The 18,035-nt window shown below is 35.6% G+C and overlaps 1 protein-coding gene across 1 annotated transcript in view; it reads right to left on the reverse strand.

The window, feature by feature from the left end:
- Positions 1–18,035, reverse strand: part of SLC71A2 (solute carrier family 71 member 2) — a 75,930-nt gene that overhangs the window by 24,481 nt on the left and 33,414 nt on the right. The window contains exon 3 of the mRNA XM_007462781.1: positions 9,488–9,550. Within this exon, the coding sequence (XP_007462843.1) occupies positions 9,488–9,550 (63 nt within the window). The remainder of the gene's footprint in view (positions 1–9,487; positions 9,551–18,035) is intronic.

Raw genomic sequence — 18,035 nt, forward strand, 5'->3', positions numbered from 1 at the left:
AGTGCATGAATTTTATACTTTATATAGCCATCATAAAGGTTTTAAGCGTAAGTTTTCCTTAACATGCAGTTGGCAAACATTTGACTAAAATAATTGGGTCAATACCCTTGACAAGTTTTAAAACTAAAAATTTTTTTTGTTTTCCTTCAAATATTTTAATTAACTTTACAACTGAGTTTGAGGGGGCAATGGTACCACCAATGAAGAATACAGTTATTTAACTACTTCTGAAAATTTTCATTTTTCCATGAAAACTTCGCATCTTATGACAACTTTTCAGTATCCTTTATAAGCCGCAAGGAACCTGCAACATATAGACATAGTTTACTCCAAAATTATATTCATTCACTTTGATTTTTCATACAGTATTTTACTAATAATGACTTTTATCTCTTTCACTTCTTAAAAGGACATCAAAGAGAAAATTTCACACTAATGGAATTGTGGGTTTTATTTACATAACTGACAAATGCAAATCCTTTCACATAAAAAAACCCTACTAAAACAGGGGTCACCTTTCAGACCTAGGACCCAGTAAGACCCTGTACAGTACACAGCTTCCCTTCCCAGGCTGCATAACAATCAGTTTAATAGTGCAAATGGAAATATGATCCACAAAATGACTTTAGTTCAACTGAAGTCCGGGAAAGGGAATTTGTGAAGCATGAAGGTCTAAGAACAGCTGGTAATCCTGAGACTTCAAGGAAAGAACAATATGGACAAGAGGGCTGGAGTGTTTTCTTTTGATCAGGGGAGAAAAGGGGATTGATGTAGGGAAGATTCACTGAAAGCAGAAAGAAAAGCATATGAAAGTGCAATTAAATTTAATTAAATTATAAAGAAACAGACTGTTTGTCACAGGCTTTCCCTTAATCTTAGAAGTAGTAGGGCCATTACTTCAAATTGATTACAAGAAAGAATAACAGCTAGTATTCCTATATGCCAAACTGTTCTATGCCTTTCACACAAATGTCTTACCTTCTGAGATGGGTACTATTAGGGTAAGTAGGCTAAGGCTCAGGGCTCATAAGGCAGTAGAAGCAGGATTCAGCTTAGGTGTGAGGTGGCTCTAGGACCTGAGACTAACCCATAAGACCATAATTCAAACCAATTATTACACCTTTTTGTTTTTTACTGACATTTTAGTGTCTCTATCCTGAAGCATATAAAGTACTAGACTTATCTACTTGTGAATTCTCTTAAACATGTTTTAATAAATGGATAAATTAGCAGATTGTTATAAAAACTATTTAAAATTTATGAAGTCATCTCTCTCAAGTAGGTTGCTTTAACAATTTTATTTACAGATAATTAAAAGGATAGTCTTTATCCAAGTTCCTGTCCCAATTAAGCAAGAATTACTGTGTGTGTGTGTGTGTGTGTGTGTGTGTGTGTGTGTGTGTGTGTGTGTGTGTGTGTATGCAAAGCACTTCGGTACTTAGTAATCCTAAAGAGTAGCTATAAGAGGACTTTAAAGGTATCTTGTTTTTTATTTTTATTTTTTTTAATTCTTAGAAACATCAGCCAACAGTTTGTGTGCTTATGCTATGCGCTGCTTCATAATTTAGTTCATTAAATAGCAGGATGAGACAGCTCAGCAGCAATTCCTAGGATTAGAGAAACTCTTGACATATTAAATGTACCCGGATGAGTGTCCTGGTAGATCTACATGGCCATCTCCTTGATCAGACTTGACCATCAAGTCTAGACTAAGAAGCACTGCATGTGAACTTCTGTGGCCGAGCCCTGGGATGGACTGCTGGGTCTTCTACTTTTTCGCCTTTCCCACCCCTTGCTGTGAAGTCAAAGCTAGACAAGATGAAAGCTGCATGCTACAGAGGCATCTTCTTCATATCAATTGATTCAGGTGTAAATCAACCCTGGGCATCTGGCCCACTTAGTTTTAGTCTGGGACACTGATGAAGATATCTAGTTTTGTATTAAATATAAAACATGCTACAGAAGGAAGCTTCAAGAAGTTTCAAGGTAGACATTGGGCAATCAGACCAGCTGGTCTTCATGAAAAAATGATTACAGTCACTCTACCTGCTCATGTTAACCAGCAGTAATACCTAGACTTCATCTACTAAGTCAAACCACAGCATCTCAGTCTGGTTATACTTATAATACTTTAGTGGTTAATTTTATGTGTCAGTTTGGCTAGGCTATAGTACCGAGTTACTTAATCAAATACTAGTATGGGTGTTGCTGTGACAGTATTTTGTAGATGTGGTCTAACATCTACAATCAGTTGGCTTTAAAGTAAAGGGTATTACCCTCAATAATATGAAAGTCTTGTTTCATCAGCTGAAGGCCTTAAGAGCAAAATCTGAGGTTTCCAGTAGAAGAATTCTGCCTCAGGACTGTAGCATTAACTCCTGCTTGAGTTTCCAGCCTGCCAACCTGCTCTACATATATCAGACTTGCCAGCCCCACAATCATGTGAGCCAATTCCTTAAAATAAATCTCTTTATATATATTCTATTGGTCTTATTTCTCTGGAGAACGCTAACACAACTTCTTATTGCTAGTCACATAACAATGTCTACCATATGTTTTAATTCCATAAAAATAAAAACTGCTATTGAAAAATGTTTGGAGAGTAGGACTATCAAAATCTAAGAGGGATCAAGTGTGAGTTTTTCCCTTTATAATTGTTAAGATGAACAGGTACTTAAACTAATAATCATTAAAATGAGGGGATCATCATAAAATGAAGTACATCATTTAAAAATAAAGAACTGAACAATCCTCATTAGAAAAATAAACAATAAACGAAGAAATTGAAGGCACTTCATAAAAGTAGCCAGCAAATAATGTAAAAATACCCAACCTCACTTGAACTCAAAGAAATAAAATTATATTGAGACATCATTTTCAAGCTTATCAGCTTAGTGAAGATCTGAAAAGTAATACTTGTATTAGAGCATGGTGAAACAGATACACACACTGTTGATGGACGTGTGAAATGGCACAACTGCTCTAGGAGATAATGTGGTACTATATATTCAAGATCTTTTAAAATGCCCAAACTTTTCTACTCACTAGTTATACCTTTACAACTCTATTTTTTGGGGGAAACAATAAAAAATGTAAAGATTTATTTTAAAAAATTTGTTACAGAATTATCTTCAGTAGTTTGAAATTAGAAACCACTTATACAGGGAAATGGATAAATTATGGCATATTCATACAATAGAATAGTATACGTATAACCACTTCAAATACAGGCAGTTTTTGCTTTGCATGGTAGTACAGGACTGAAAAAAAATGTGCAAGCTGAAACCATGTAAAGTGATTTTAATCAATGGGAAAAACGGATTTATTCTACGACATTTAGGAATTTTTGTCAGAACACTGAAAACTCTTTTACTGTCAGTTATACATGTTTAGTGAAATGAAAAAAATAGTAAAACTATCAATAGTATTTATTTAGTACACTGTAATTTAAAGAATTGAAGTGTTTTATTTCTTTGTAAAAAACTTATCAAGAGTCATTTGAACAGTGCTTGTCTTCTTTGTAAGGCATATAATGTATGATGCACAGTATCTTCTTTGCTTCGGAAAACTGTCACATGCCTTTTTAAGTTTGGATCAGCTTCCAACATTTATCCTTTATGCTTTCAGTGTCATGCAATACCATCTCTGAGAGCTCTTTTATTTTATTTTTTTAAACATCTTTATTGGAGTATAATTGCTTTACAATAGTGTGTTAGCTTCTGCTTTATAACAAAGTGAATCAGTTATACATATACATATGGCCCCATATCTCTTCCCTCGTGCGTCTCCCTCCCTCCCACCCTCCCTATCCCACCCCTCCAGGTGGTCACAAAGCACCGAGCTGATCTCCCTGTGCTATGTGGCTGCTTCGCACTAGCTAGCTATTTTACGTTTGGTAGTGTATATAAGTCCAAGCTTTTTGCTGGCATCACTTCCTCTGGGACATCTTTATCCTTTTCATCACAACCATTTTCCTCATTTATGCTGATAAGTTTATCTTCACTAAGGTCCTTTGGCTACACATCTAGAGTCTCTCCAACCAGCTGGTTCTTCTATAATTCCTCTGAGGTTCTATATGAATTCCACTTCCAGCATTATCATTATTTATTTCTTTACTGCATTCTCATCCTTGTTGGCCAATTCCTTCTTTCGATGATCCATTTTTGTAAACTGTCATGTGGGTTTCTCACTGGATCAAGGAGGCAACACAATGGCATGTTTTACTGTATGTGCATGAACTAAGATGCACAGTGACCGGTCACCAACACTTTGAAATGTGTGACTGCTATGATGTGCATCTGTTATTTATGTAGTGTTTTGTGGACTGAGGAGTTAGCAGCAGTTTGTATTTTATGCAGCTACTCATTTAATACACCAGATAACGGAATTCTGAATTGTGCTGAATTGGGAGACTCATGTTATATAACCGAACTGTGGTAACTGAAATTTGTGCATGTTGGAACATGCAAGAGGGGGCTGCCTGTATTTTATGTAGTTTTAATGTTATGGGGAAATTACTATGATATAATTAGTGACCGCTGATACAAGAAAAAAAAGATACACAGTTAAAGTCTTTGAGTAAGCTGGATCTTGACTATATAAAAATGCATAGAAAAAGACTGGAAAGAAATGTTATTTCAAGAGTATTTACTTAGTGCCTACCATGTGCCAAGAACTGTTCTAGGTGCTGGGGACAGCAATGAGCAAAGTGGACAAAAATTCATGTCTTTAAGAAACCTCCAGTCTAAAAGAGGAGGGGTGATGAGAACACATAATAACAAGATAAGATAAAGCAAAATATACAGCATGCCAGAGGTAAGATAATGCTTTGAAGAAAAAGAAGACAAGGGGGATTGGGAGTGATGAGAATTGGACACATTATTCAAGATGGTAGTCAGTGAAGGCTTCACTGATAAATGACATCTGGGTGAAGAGCTGAGGGGTTAAGGAGTGAAGCCTGCCAAAATCTGGGAAAAGCAAGCAGAAAAAACAGTACCTGCAAAGCCCTCAGGCAAGCACTGGCTGAGGAAGCTGTGGCTGCAGCAAGGGCAGCAGGAAGGGGAAGAGAGAACAGGGATGACACCAAAGGAGAAAACGGGGTGTGGGTGGGGTTGATTAAGAAGAGTGCCACAAACTGGCTTATATTTTATCATGATCTCTACTGAAAGGGGACCAGGTACTGTTTTGATTATAGTTCTATTTTGAAGGTAGAATCACAGAACTTGCTGATGGATTGGGTTTGGGATATGGAAGAGAAAGAAGGAATTCAAGAATTCAAGGAATTTTGGCATGAGCAAGAATGGCATGACCAGTAACTGATATGAGGAAGACTTGTGGGTTGGTCAGGCTGGAGGGGAAGACCAGGATCTTAGTTTTGGAGCTGTTAACTTTGAGATACTTATTAGATACTTATTAGGCAAGGAAATAGAGATGTCAATTAGGCAACTGGATAGACAAGTCTGAAGTTCCGGCCCAAGGTTGAGGAAGATATTTATTTGAGAGTTGAAAGTGAGTAAGTCTGACGATACCACCAAGGGAGTAAGTGTAGAGATAAAAGAAATTGTTGTCCATGGCTTCAGCCAACCATCTGTCAGAAGTCTAGGAGATGAGGAACATATATTACTTGTCAGAAACAGGGTTAAGAAAGAAGTTAATTTAAAAACATAATTAAAAAAAACCTCAAGTTACCATATGACCCAGCATTTCTACTCCTAAGTATGTACCTAGGATGAAGTGAAAACATATGTCCACATGAAAACCTGTACACAAATGTTCACAGCAGCATTAGTCACAATAATCAAAAACTAGAAACAGGGCTTCCCTGGTGGTGCAGTGGTTGAGAGTCCGCCTGCCGATGCAGGGGACACGGGTTTGTGCCCCGGTCTGGGAAGATCCTACATGCCATGGAGTGGCTGGGCCCGTGAGCCATGGCCACTGAGCCTGCGCATCCGGAGCCTGTGCTCCGCAACGGGAGAGGCCACAGCAGTGAGAGGGCCGTGTACCGCAAAAACAAACAAACAAACAAACAAAAAACTAGAAACAACCCCAAATATCTATCAACTGATAAATGGATAAACTGTGGTATATCCATACAGTAAAATATTATTTCGCCATAAAAAGAATGAAGTACTAATACGTGCTACAACACAGGTGAACCTTGAAAACATTATAAGTGAGGGAAGCCAGTCACAAAAGAACATATTGTATGACTCTATTTACATGAAATGTCCAGAAGAGAGAAATCTATAGAGACAGAAGGTAGATTTGTGCTTGCTTAACACTGAAGAGGTTAAAGGGAAATGAGAAATGACTACTAATCGGTACAGGATTTCTTTCAGGGGCAATGAAAATGTTCTAAAATTGTGTGCTGATGGCTGCACAACTTTGTGAATATATTAAAAACCACTGAATATACAATTTAAGTGGGTGACTTGCATGATAGGTGAATTATATCTCAATAAAGCTGCTGCAAAAACCAAAACCAAAACCAAAACCAAACAAACAACTCCAAAACTAAAACTGGAGAATTCACAAAACAGAACTGGTTACTCTTGCATCCTTTACTGATGCTCACCCCAAATCTAAACCTTCTCTTCCATGCATTATGATAGTAAACTTACAAAGTAAAAGTTAACTGTAGAAAATCTACAAAGATAAACAAAATACATAAAGAAGAAAATTAAAAATCATCCATAAATCCACATACTTTCAAACTTCAGGTTTGAAATCATTTTTTCCCCCTGCTTATTTACATTTATTTTGGTCAAAACACACTTGAAACCATACTGTATAGCTGTATATCCTTTTTGTTTCACACATTACATGGTGTTCTTCAAAAACATGTTCTTTATATGCCTGTATTACATCATATGGCTATACCACAACTTTTTTTTTTTTTTTTTTTTTTGCGGTATACGGGCCTCTCACTGTTGTGGCCTCTCCCATTGCGGAGCACAGGCTCCGGATGCACAGGCTCAGCGGCCCTGGATCATGGGCCCAGCCGCTCTGCGGCATGTGGGATCTTCCCGGACCGGAGCACAAACCCGTGTCCCCTGCATTGGCAGGCGGACTCTCAACCACTGCACCACCAGGGAAGCCCCCACAACATATTTATTCTTTTAATTTTAAGGCATTTAAAAAGTTTCTATGTTTACTATTACAAATAGCCCTTTACCCAAACCTCTGAATAACTCTATTTGATAAGAACAACTTTCTAGAAATGGAATTACTTTGTTAAAACATGTGAATATTTTTAACTATTAAAATACTGCCTTCCAGAAGAGGTATATTTATCCTGTCATCAACAGTGCACGGGGACCCAATTTACCACAAACTGAAGTAGTTCTTGTCAGTTTAAGATTTTTTCCAGTGTGTATGTAAAAATATTATCTCATTTAATTTGGGACTTACTGTTTATTAGTGATAAACTTATTTTCACACTGACATCTTTTGCAAACTGCCAAGTTACACACTTCTTTGCCCTTCTGGGATATCAGTCATTTTCCTATTGTTTTACTTTGTGAGTGCTTTTATGCATTCCTCCTTCTATTACCAATAACATTTTGTCATTTGTATTTTCAGTTTGATGATGGTAGCTTTGACTTACTAAAGTTAAAATATTGATGTAAATGACTCAATTTTTCCCTTTATGAATTCTTTTTCTAAAAAAAGAAAATCTTTCCCAAACTGGTAAGAAAAATGGTCACCAAGATTTCCTTCTAATAGTTTTTGCTTTTTATGTACTCTTCTTTGCAACATTTACTGAGTATTTAGCACATGAATGAAGGTACTATGCTAATAGCTTTACATCTACTAGCTCATTTAATCCTCATAATCACCCTACTAGAGGTTTTTTATCTTTCTCATTACTTCATAATGAAGGGGAGATTAAATTATATGACTAAGGTAACAGTTAATAAGATGTAGACAGAGATTTAAAGTTAAAGCAATCCAAAGCCATATTCATGCCACTGTGTGCATATCCATATTAAGATACCTTAATAGAGCTGTGCTTTGCTGTTGCGTTCTCTTATTATATCCCCACCCCAGAAACAACAGCCAACTATTAAAGTATATAACTCCTTACTTAAGTTCAATAAATTGAAGTTCAATAGTCATTGAAGGTTAAATAAGTTCTTGTCCACACCCTTGAATCAAATACTTTTTGTTCTATGGTTTTTTAGAATATTGTGGATGTCTCTAAGTGAAAGTGTAATAAGCATGCCACTTGACTTTAGGGTGCAGACCTAACTGGTTTTACTTAGCAGAACCAGACTAAAACACATTTTATTAGCTCCACAAGACAAAAGAAAAAGATCCATGGTAACTTCCACAAGAATCTACTGTAAGGATAAGCTTATGTTGTATTTTTAATCAATGCCCTCTCTCATTTATTTAGTTTTTCTTTTTATCATGTAGTTAAAAACTGCTCACAAACTGGTGCTTAAATGAACACACACCAGATTCTTGATAATATTCCTCCGCTCAATGAGTATTAAAAAGTTCTTGTTTTACTTTGTTTAAATTGCCCTGGTTTACTTATGTTATTATTGTAAGCATTCTCAAAATGCTTTTTGAAAATAGGCAAAGAATAAATAGTATTTATGACAATTAATGCTGCTCAAAGCTATGAATTCAGCAAATTACTAGGGTATAATTTTAAGTGTGCTGTTCAGCACAAAGTAAAATTAAGTAGGTTGATATTATCTAAGTTGAAAAGGGCAAATTAGATGCTATACCCATATACTTTACTACAAATTGCGACCGGAACATAACATCATATTTTAACCCCTATTTATAAGCTTTTCTGACAAATATCACATTAAATTTAAACAATGAATTAAGGCTAATTAAGTCAAGTAGTTGAGAGCTCAGAAAGTTATGGCTAGAACACCAGCCTTGCCAAAAGACTATACATCCAACTAAATCCTGATTGCTCCTCTTCTTCAATCTCAAAGTCTATCTCAAAAGAAGATATTAATACTTGCCCATTTTATTCTGTTGATACAGCAAGTAAAAGTTCACATAGGGCTTCCCTGGTGGCGCAGTGGTTGAGAGTCCGCCTGCCGATGCAGGGGACACGGGTTCGTGCCCCGGTCTGGGAAGATCCCACATGCCGTGGAGCGGCTGGGCCCGTGAGCCATGGCTGCTGAGCCTGCGCGTCCGGAGCCTGTGCTCCGCAACGGGAGAGGCCACAACAGTGAGAGGCCCACGTACCGCAAAAAACAAAACAAAACAAACAAACAAACAAAAAAGTTCACATAATTATACCCTTCATATACTGCTCTGTACATGCTAATAAAAATAAAGTACTGTTCTTACCAGTGCCTTATGGATTTGGGTTATATTTTATTTTGACTTTGATAATCCAGCTAAAATTTTGATTTATAGAATTTACTAATGGTAACCATTTCCCTATGTTCTGCTTAAACTTCCAGAGGGGTTCCTGGCTTTGGTTCACTGTGAACCACACAGAAATTGTTCTTACCTTTACACCTTGAATGAGACCATTCATGAGGAATGTGTGTTGAGGAAATGTTTCATGCAGAACCTACAAAAAGCAAACAAACATCAAGAAAAATTCAAAAGCAAATTAAAGGGAATGATTTCTGCCTCTGTTAATGGCAGACTAGGTAAACAAAATAAACCCTGGAATGAAAAAATTTTAGGTAACAATGACTTATGAAAAGGTAACAAGATAGTGAGGCAGAAATCTAAATAAAGCAGTAACCTAAAAAGGTTATGCCCAACATTCAGTTGCTTTTGCTACAAAAGCATTTGTAGCAAAAATAAACTGTTAAATTGGCTACCCCTTCAACCACCTACAATTTTAAGTATGTACTACAAGCAGCTATACAAACTCAGGTATGAACCTGCAGCCCAGCTTCACGTCACCTATGAAGTCCAGGAAACCTCAAGCCTTAAATTTGGATTACAGTGATCCAGACTGGTAGCACCTCCAGATGTCTAGAAGAAAAATATCTAAAATCATTTCTGAAAAGGTTATCACCTAGGCTTCAAATCAACCGTATTGTGTATTTTTCAAATATAATGACAAGCACATAATCAAAGGTAATCAGATACAAAAGTAAATAAAACATCATGAACAGCAACAAGCAAACAAAACTACAAAACAGAAACAGACTCTCAAAGACCTCACATTTTGGGATTACTCAACAGACTTTAAAATTAGCATGTTTACTTTGTTGCAAGATATATAAAACAAGCTTGAAACTTTGTAGCAGATTAAAAGAACAAAAAGAAATTCTAGAAGAGAAAATATGCATTAACTTTAAATTAGAAACTCAATGGATATGTTTAACAAGATTAGACACAGCTTAAAGAGAATAACTGAACCGAAAAGTAGGTCAAAAGAAGTCATCCAGAATGCAGCATAGAGAGACAAAAAGACAGAATATAAGAGAAAAAGTAAGAGACACAGAGGGTCCAATAAGAAAGTCTGACAATTAAACTTGTCTAGTAATGAGAATGAGGCAGAGACAATATTTCTGGAGCCAATGGCTGAGAATGTACTAGAACCAATGACAGACATCAATGCAGAGATTAAAGCAGCCTAACAACTTTTAAGCAGTATAAAAAGAAATCCACATTCACAATTAAAATTATAGAGAACCAAAGAAAAATACCTATAAAGAGCCAGAGAAATACAGATTGCTTTCAAAAGAACAACAGTTAAGACTGTTTCATAATTGTAACAACTGAACCCAGACAAGGAGCATGCTATTCTATCATCAATATGAGAAAAACAAAACAAATGCCAACCTAAAATTCTATACCCAGTTAAAATGTCCTTTGAGGACAAAGGCAAATATAACATTTTTGACCTAGCAAAAACTAGGTTACTAACTTACAGTAATGAGTTTACTAACTTCTAGACCCCAATTAATAAAATATAAAAAATATACTTCCAGGAGAAGGAAAATAATCCAGATGTAATTAAGGTTCAAGATGCAAAACAGAATAAAGAGCAAAGAAAATGGTAAATATAAATGAACAGGGATGCTACAAAACAAAAATAATAGGTCTTATAGGTGTTATTTTCAATTATACAGAATTAAAATACTTAATAATATTAGCATAAATGAGGTAAATGACTATAAAGTGTTAAACTCATTTACCTCATTTATGCTAATATTATCCTAGATGAGAGTAAAGATATTAATATTAGACTTTGATAAGTTTGCATGTAATGCCATGGTAACAAAAATGACAGGAATAGAGTAGAATACTTCTAATATAATAGGAGAAAAATTAGCCTAACTATTCAATGCAAAAGAAGGCAAAAAGGAATAAAACGACAACTGAGAACTGTGGTACACAGAACAAAATAATGAGGTAACTGAATTCACGTAGACTTAATACACCAGTTAAAAGGCAAAAAGTATACCACTCTAAAACCAAATTTTAGACAGAAACTGAACCACAGCATTTGGAACCACAGGATCTCTTATACATTGCTGATAGAAATCTAAATTAGTATAATCACTTTGCAAAACAATTTAGCAAAATCTGGTTAAACTGAACTTTTGAATACCTATGATCCAGCAGTGTTTAACCACCAAAGAAAATCAAGCACGTGAACACCAGGACATGTACAAGCATGTTTATAGCAGCACTGTATAGACAATGGAACAACTGGAAACAAATGTTCACTACCAGGAGAACAGAAAAATAACTTGTGTTAAAAGTACATAATAGAAAAAAAAGCTTGAAGCCCCAGAAGACAACATGAACATTATACATGTTATATACCCTTTTTTAGAAGTTCAAAAATAGCCAGAATTAAATAACATAGATATATCTTTGTGTGTTTATATATATAATAATATGAGCTGAACTAGAAAATAATCAAGTAAATGATAAATAAATAAATTCAGAATTGTGGTTGTCTTTGTGGGGGAGGCAGGGAAAGGGATAGGCAAAGAGGACACAGATAGAAATAAATTGTTGTTGGGTTAAGCATGGGTTCACAGGTGTTCCAAACATCCTTAAAAAATATGTTATAGAAATAAATTTTAAAAACAAAGAAGGATAAAACATAAAATAAGGGGGGATGAATGTTTCATTACATGAGTGAAACAATGAAATCTATGTATCATGAAAAAAGAGTTATGATTAATCTAATTCTATGCACCTGAAGTCCTATAATTATAAAAAAGGGGGGCAGGATAGAGCAACTGTATTCTAACTTTAGACAGTTTATCTCCACAGGTTCTTCAAAAAATGAAATTAAAATGTATCCATAGAAAAATTACTTCCAATCTATCCCCTAACACATAATTTTTAAGGTTTAGAAAAAAATTGTCATCTAAGCTAATGGCATTTGGACTCTAATTCCTGTACTGAAAAAACAGAAAAGTAAATGAAGGACACCAAATATCTCAAGCAGAAAATCAAAGTTTTCAGAAAAATCTTCCCTAAATAACAAATTTCACAGGATACAGAGATACAGAAATTTTCTTTAAAGAAAAAGGAATACAAATCAATATTAGAACTGTTTAATAATTTGTCATATGCACCACCAAAATATGGTACAATAGCAAAACACCAGAGTCAGTATATTTTAAAAAAAGTTTCTCTGATCCTGGGTGTGCCAGTTATTTATCCATTGTCTCTTAGCCCCACTTTTTCCCTATTATACTGTCAGACCAAGGCTGAGAGCTTACAGATACTTTTCAAACTCCCCTTTGCCCATGGATTTCTTCACAGTTTTTGCCAGTGAGAAACAACAGGGTTGGGGTAGTGCTGGTGAACACTACACCAATAACTTCAGAGCTGTCTTCATTCTGTCAAAGGGGCAGCAATGCTTCTCCTCTGCTGCCCCCAGCTTCGTCCTCACCCTCCAGACCTCTGACCTCCCCTAAAACAATTCTACACTCAACATGACCCAAACATGCGTTCACTTATGCAGGTGATGCAATCTAGGAATAAGAGATAACCTCTTTAATTTGGCAAAACCATATCCATGTATGAATGACAGAACTTGGATTTACTGAACTGCACATTAAAATAAAGATCTAATGGAATTTCTGGCAGTATGAGAGAGTGTTTCTGGGTAATAGAGCCATGATGCACGAAGTTCCTCTAAAAATTTTCAATCTGTGCTTTTTAAAACTTTCCTACTTTTTCCTATTAAAAAAAAAGACAAAGAAATAGTAAAGTTTTATTAAACAAGTAAAACAAGTCAATAAATTTTTTTTTACAAAGCTAAGGACTAAACCTTCACAAAATAAAGCAGCTGAAAACAGCAATGTTCCAAACTTATGATAAATTCAAAAAAATTTAAAATAAAGTATATAATTTTGCTACAAAAGACAATAACTGTTACCATAATAAAGTAAACCTAATGATAAAAATATATTAAATATCTCAGATAAGATCAAAGCTTTCATTTTAAATCTTTCTATACTAAAAACTTCAGAAAGATATTACCTTTTTTCTTGAGAAGGAATACAGTAAACATAAAATACAATGGCATTTGCTTATCACTTAAAAAAAAATTTAGAAACTTCAGAGAACTGAACTGACTTCCAGTACAATGAAGCTAATAAATATCTGTGTGTATATATATGCATTACATTCAAACATACACACACATACAGCTGTTCTTCTCCACTTCTACCTAAAGTATCACTGATATGACAGAAAAAATATGAAACTAATTTATAGCATTCACTATTTACTTGGAAGAATAGTGAAACACTTCTGGATGATACAGAGCAGATGGGAAAACGCTGACAATGAACCCTAAACGAGTTGAAGAAAATAGTCACATGTTAAGGTGAAAAAGATCTTTGAAGTAAATTTTTCAGAATCCAAGGGAAAAAAAAAAACAAACAGAACTGGAGGAGGAGGAAGAACATCCATAACTGAATAAGTCATTAAAAGGTTACAAAATAAGCCCCTGGTATCTTGCTCTCAAAGCTGCTGACCTCTATATTTGTCCCCAAGATAACAATCACAAGCATAGTTCTCTGAAGTGGGGCTTGTAAGTGGGATACGTGCAGAACTGAATGGGGGTGGGATTCAAAGCTTATAGTTTCCCAGGTCACTTATGGCTGCCAAGAGTAGCACAAAGCCTTACAATCACTTGAGAAACGACTTCAGCACTATAGAGGAAATCCCAAAGCACCCAGACTTCCAGAACTCCTACAAGCAGTGCTTGCATTCAGTACTACAGAACAGGGATTTCCACCTGGGCTGGAGAATGACACTCTATAAGCTACGTGAGGTGTCTAGAACATGGGTGGCAAATTGGTAAAATGATACGCTTTCTGACTCATATTTTCCAAAGTGAGCTGACTGTCGTGTAGATTTCAGGAAATTTCACCAAACTCCATATGATTTGCTAGCATTTCATAGTAAGTCAGAAGATTTCAAAACATGGGGCCTGAACTGCCATGTCACCGACTGGCTAAGTAGATAGTGGCTGCTTCAGTAGAAAGAGCATGTATTCCACCGATAACACCAACCCATTCTTACCCCCACTTCTCACATTTACTACACTTGCGTAGCCCCAGAAGACGTTTGTTTTCACAATCCCTGACCTACCCCCTCATTTGTAAATATAAATATGTACAAAATTCAACAAAAGAATTTGAGAAAAACCACTGGAAGGCACAAAAAATAACACAGAAAGGAAAAGATAATCTACCTCACTGACAAATAACCAAATCATGGTAGGAAACAGAAGAAAGCTTTAAAATAAGTATGTGTCCTCCAAAAGATTCAAGAGGATGCCACATGCATTAAAAACAATGTGTTACACAAGGACCAGCACCAAACAAAGCAAAACAAAACAAGTAAGGAAAGTCTTCAAGAATTGATTAGAAGATAATATAGAAAGAGGAAGAACACCAGAATGGAAATATATCAGGGTAAATCTAACTGAATACTGACTGTATAAAATATAATAATGTATTATATTGTTTAAAAAATATATAATTTAGCTGCACAACAATAATGGAGGTAGAAGAGAAACACATCTCTCTCAACATATGGCAGAACAGGTAGACAAAAACTTCTGTGATTATATAAAAGGCATCTAACACAATTAACTCAAAATAGTTAACACTTAAAACACTATTCCAACCACAAAATACTTGCTCTCTTCAGATCACATGGAACATTTATCAGAATTAACCATATACTAGAATATAAAGCAAACTTCAACAAATTTCAAAGAACCGAAACAATTCGCCACAATATGTTCTCTAATAATGCAAGCTAGAAAAATCCCAAATGTTTAGAAATTAGACAATACACTTCCAATAATCCGTGATTCAAAGAAGTTATATTAGAAAAATGAACTAAATGATAATAAAGATACAATAAATTAAACCTCATGAGTTATATGTATATCAATATTAGTGCTTGAAAGGAATTTAGTTTTAAATACATATAACTGAAAACCAAAAAAGGGCTGAAATCAATGTTCTAAGCATCTTTATGAAGAAGCTAGGAAAAGAACAGTAAATCCAACCCAAAGAAATAAGGAAATGAGGTAATGTTTTAAAAAAGAGAAATCAATGAAATAAAATCCAAACATTCAATAATGGAAATCAACAAAGCCAAAAATAACTTCTTTGAAAGCTTAGTAAAAGTAATAAACTATTAATAAGATCAACCAAGGGAAAAAACACAAATTACTAATAACAAGAATGAAGATTACGTACAGCAAAGGAAACCATCAACAAAATGAAAAGGCAACCTACTAACTACGAGAAAATATGTGCAAATCATGTAACTATAATAGGTTAATATCCAAAATATATAAATAACTCATACAACTCAATAGCAAAAAACAGAACAGTGTGATTAAAAAATGGGCAGAAGATCTGAACAGACATTTTTCCAAAGAAGACATACTGATGGCCAACAGGTACATGAAAGATGCTTAATATCACTAATCACCAGGGAAATGCAAATCAAAACCACAATAAGATATATCATCTAACACCTGCTAGAATGGCTATTATCAAAAAGACAAGAAATAACAAGTGTTGGCAAGGATGAGGGAAAAGGGGAACCCTTGTGCACTGTTGGTGAGAATATAAATTGGTGCAGCAACTACTGGAGGACAGTATGGAGGTTCCTCAAAAAATTAAAAATAGGACTACCATATGATCCAGCAATTCCACTTCTGGGTATGTAGCTGAAGAAAACAAAAACACTAATTTGAAAAGATTTATGCACCTCTGTGTTCATCATGTCATTATTTACAGTAGGCAAGATATGGAAGCAACTGAAATGTTCATCAGTGGATGAAGAAGATGTGCTGCGTATGTATGTGTGTATACATACATATATATATGTGAACATTAATTACTCGGCTATAAAAAAGAATGGAGGGCTTCCCTTGTGGTGCAGTGCTTGAGAGTCCGCCTGCTAATGCAGGGGACATGGGTTCGTGCCCCGGTCCGGGAAGATCCCACATGCCGCGGAACGGCTAGGCCCATGAGCCATGGCCGCTGAGCCTGCGCATCTGGAGCCTATGCTCCCCAACGGGAGAGGCCACAACAGTGAGAGGCCCGCGTACCGCAAAAAAAAAAAAAAAAAAAAAAAAAAAAGAATGGAATCTTGCCATTGGTGACAACATGGAAGGAACTTGAGGGCATTATGCTAAGTGAAATAAGTCAGAGAAAGACAAATAATGTATAATTTCACCTATATGTAGACTCTAAAAAAACAAAAGCAAAAAACCAAGCTCATAGATTTGTGGCTGCCAGAGGCAAGGGGGCAAGGAGTAGGCAAATTAATGAAGGGGGTCAAAAGGTACAAACTTCCAATTATAAAACAAATAAGTCATGGACCTAGAGACCGTCATACAGAGTAAAGTAAGTTGGAAAGGGAAAGACAAATATCGTATGATATTGCTTATATGTGGAATCTAGATAAATGGCACAGATGGACCTACTTGAAAAGCAGAAACAAATGTAGAGAACAAATGTATGGATACCAAGGGGGGAGGGGGGATGAATTGGGAGGTTGGGATTGACATATATACACTACTATGTATAAAATGAATAACTAATGAGAACCTACTGTATAGCACAGGGAACTCTACTCCATGCTCTGTGGTGACCTAAATGGGAAGGAAATCCAAAAAAGAGGGGGTATATGTATACATTGAGCTGATTCACTTTGCTGTGCAGCAGAAACTAATGCAACATTGTAAAGCAACTATACTCCGATAAAAATTAATAATAAAAAAAGACAAAAAAAACCCTAAACAAATAAGTCATAGAGATGTAGTGTACAGCATACTGATTTTAGTTAATAATATTGTATTGCATATTTGAAAATTGCTAAGCAGCTATATCTTAAAATTAAGTTCTCATCACATACAAAATTTGTTAACTATGTATGGTGATGGAAGTTGACTAGATTTACTGTGGTGATCATTCTGCAATATATACAAACATCAAATCATTATGTTGTAAACCTGAAACTAATGTTATACATCAATTGGACCTCAATTTAAAGAAAAGGAGGGGCTTCTCTGGTGGCGCAGTGGTTGAGAGTCCACCTGCTGATGCAGGGGACACGGGTGTGTACCCCGGTCCGGGAAGATCCCACATGCCGCGGAGTGGCTGGGCCCGTGAGCCACGGCCGCTGAGCCTGCGCGCCCGGAGCCTATGCTCCGCAACAGGAGAAGCCACAACAGTGAGAGGCCCGCGTACCGCAAAAAAAAAAAAAAAAAAAAAAAAAAAGGAAAGAAGATATTATGAACTTTTTGCTAATAAACTACACTCTTATACGTTTAGTGAAAAAATTATTTGAAAAACACAACTTACCAGACACTAGAAAAAATACATAATCTGAATAGTCACATATCATTAAAAAAATGAAATATTAAAAATCTTTGCTAAAATAAACAAAAGAACAAAAAACTTCAGCCTCACCAAATTCTTCCAAACATTTAAAGAAGAAATATCAGCAATCTCACTCAAACTTTCCCAGAGAATGAGAGGAGACCCCTTCCAAATTAACTTTTATAAGGCCAACAAAACCTT

Source organism: Lipotes vexillifer, unplaced genomic scaffold (genome assembly GCF_000442215.2).
Source record: "Lipotes vexillifer unplaced genomic scaffold, Lipotes_vexillifer_v1.1 scaffold1390, whole genome shotgun sequence".
NCBI lineage: Eukaryota > Metazoa > Chordata > Mammalia > Artiodactyla > Lipotidae > Lipotes > Lipotes vexillifer.